At 62.8% G+C, this 2,606-nt stretch overlaps 1 protein-coding gene across 1 annotated transcript; it reads left to right on the top strand.

Annotated features, from left to right (window-relative positions):
- Positions 1–92: 92 nt before the first annotated feature.
- On the top strand, positions 93–2,591 carry SMO (smoothened, frizzled class receptor; the record flags this gene model as incomplete). The annotated part of the gene is given in 9 exon segments (XM_009697592.1): positions 93–302; positions 389–561; positions 759–978; positions 1,092–1,213; positions 1,304–1,398; positions 1,614–1,716; positions 1,913–2,037; positions 2,040–2,088; positions 2,443–2,591. Coding segments are annotated over 9 exon segments (1,246 nt in total), but the record flags the coding sequence as incomplete, so codon positions are not given.
- Between the last annotated feature and the right edge of the window lie 15 nt (positions 2,592–2,606).

Below are 2,606 nucleotides of genomic sequence, written 5' to 3'. Positions count from 1 at the left end.
AGCCATCCGTGGGGGACCGATGTCTACCCTGGCGGCGCAGCCTTCGTCGTGGGGGTGTCTCCTCCTCATGGCCTCCCCTTCTCCTCCGGCAGAACGAGGTGCAGAACATCAAGTTCAACAGCTCGGGGCAGTGCGAGGTGCCGCTGGTGCGGACGGACAACCCCAAGAGCTGGTACGAGGACGTGGAGGGTTGCGGCATCCAGTGCCAGAACCCGCTCTTCACCGAGAAGGAGCATCGCGAGATGCATGTCTACATCGCCGCCTTCAGCTCCGTCACCATCTTCTGCACCTTCTTCACCCTGGTGAGATGCGGAGGGGACGTGGGGAGGGATCCCCAAAAGGGGACTGGGCACCAAGCTGTCCCTTTCTCTCCCCCCGACCCCACCAGGCCACGTTCGTCGCCGACTGGAGGAATTCCAACCGCTACCCCGCCGTCATCCTCTTCTATGTCAACGCCTGCTTCTTCGTGGGCAGCATTGGCTGGTTGGCACAGTTCATGGATGGTGCCCGCGATGAGATCGTCTGCCGGGCCGATGGCACCATGCGGCTGGGGGAACCCACGTACGTGTCACCTTTGTCCCCATCCCACCGCGGCCATGTGCCAAGAGGTGTCCCCGGGACCGAGGAAGGCTCCCGGGATTTCCTTGCCTCTTGGGAACATGGAGGATGCTCCACTCTTGGGGTAGGAGAGACCTCCTTCCTCCTCCCTGTCCCCTCGTGGAGGCTGGTGACACTCCTGTCTCACCTCCCCCCTGTAGCTCCAATGAGACGCTCTCCTGCGTCATCATCTTCGTCATTGTCTACTACTCGCTGATGTCGGGTGTCATCTGGTTCGTCATGCTGACCTACGCCTGGCACACCTCCTTCAAGGCGCTGGGCACCACCTACCAGCCGCTGCTGGGCAAGACCTCCTACTTCCACCTCATCACCTGGTCCATCCCCTTCGTCCTCACCGTGGCCATCCTGGCCGTGGCGCAGGTAATGGGACGACGATCTCATGTCCTGGTGGTTCCCAGCCAGGGTGACCTGCCTGGGGAGGGGTGGCCGCAGCCAACTGGGGAACCCCCCCTCCCCATCCCCATCTCTGCCAGGTGGATGGTGACTCTGTCAGCGGCATCTGCTTTGTGGGGTACAAGAACTACCGCTACCGGGCTGGCTTTGTCCTGGCGCCCATCGGGCTCGTCCTCATCGTGGGGGGCTACTTCCTCATCCGGGGTAGGTGTGGGGCCACCCTGGCGTGGGGACGGGGGCCGTGTGGGGGTCCCCCCGCCCCCAACCCTGACCACCTCCTCCCTCTTTTTTTTGGGGTCATGACGCTCTCCTCCATCAGGAGCAGCCACCCCGGGCGGCTAAGCGAGAAGGCAGCCAGCAAGATCAACGAGACCATGCTGCGGCTGGGTAGGCGGGGCTTCGTTGGCACCATTTCCATGGGAATTTGGGTGGGAATGGGGACATTTTGTCCCCTTGAACCCAGACGGCCCCATCTCCCCTTTCCGGGGGTGGCTGCAGTGAGGGACAAAGCTGTAGTGGCAGTGGCACAGCCCCGGTGCAGCATCTTTGTCCCGGTGTTGCTGGGGTCTGGCTAAACCAGGGACGTCCCGCGTCTCTTCCAGGCATCTTCGGCTTTCTTGCCTTCGTCTTCATCACTTTTGGCTGCCACTTCTATGACTTCTTCAACCAGGCAGAGTGGGAGCGCAGCTTTCGGGAATACGTCCTGTGAGTGGGACGGGGACGGGAGGGCGAGTGGGACGCTGGTGGCATCCCAGCACCTCACATTTAGTGGGGGACGTTGCAGAGTGGAGCACCCTGTGTCTCCCACCGGTGTTGCTACCACATCTCCACTCTGCAGAGCTGTGCGGTGTCGTTGGGTGTCCCCCTCCTTACAGCCACCATCCCGCCTTTGTCCCCGCAGGTGCGAGGCCAACGTGACCATCGCCACGCAGACCAACAAGCCCATCCCAGACTGCGAGATCAAGAACCGGCCGAGCCTGCTGGTGGAGAAGATCAACCTCTTCGCCATGTTCGGCACCGGCGTCTCCGGGTCTGGACCAAGGCCACTCTGCTCATCTGGAAGCGCACCTGGTGCAGGTGGGACCGCGAGGATGTCACCCCAGCTCCTTGTGACCCTTCCTGCCCCATCCAACATCTTGAGATGTTGGAGGTCGTCCCCAGGCTTTTGTCCATCAGCTCAATGAGTTGTGGGCTCACAGCAGATGGCGGTTGGGGAGCGGGGTGGCCTCCCCTCCTTTGCAGGTGTCTCATGTCCTGTTTGTGGGACACCTGCGTCCCCGGGGGACCCATCCAACGCAGTCCCCAGCCCTTGGTGTCCCTGTCCAGAGTGAGAGAGGGAGACGGGGAGGGTCCCCGTGCCCGCAGCTGCGATGCCTGGGGTTGTGTGTCCCCTTCCCCCGTGGTCCCTGCGGGGACCCGCCGTGTCCCCAGGCTGACGGGGCAGAGCGATGACCAGCCCAAGAGGATCAAGAAGAGCAAGATGATCGCGAAGGCCTTCTCCAAGCGCAAGGAGCTCCTGCGTGACCCAGGCCGGGAGTTGTCCTTCAGCATGCACACCGTCTCGCACGACGGCCCCGTGGGTAGGTGTCCGTGGG

The sequence above is a fragment of the Cariama cristata genome, unplaced genomic scaffold (genome assembly GCF_000690535.1).
Source record: "Cariama cristata isolate BGI_N322 unplaced genomic scaffold, ASM69053v1 scaffold37493, whole genome shotgun sequence".
NCBI lineage: Eukaryota > Metazoa > Chordata > Aves > Cariamiformes > Cariamidae > Cariama > Cariama cristata.
This window is presented reverse-complemented; position numbering and strand designations above follow the sequence as displayed.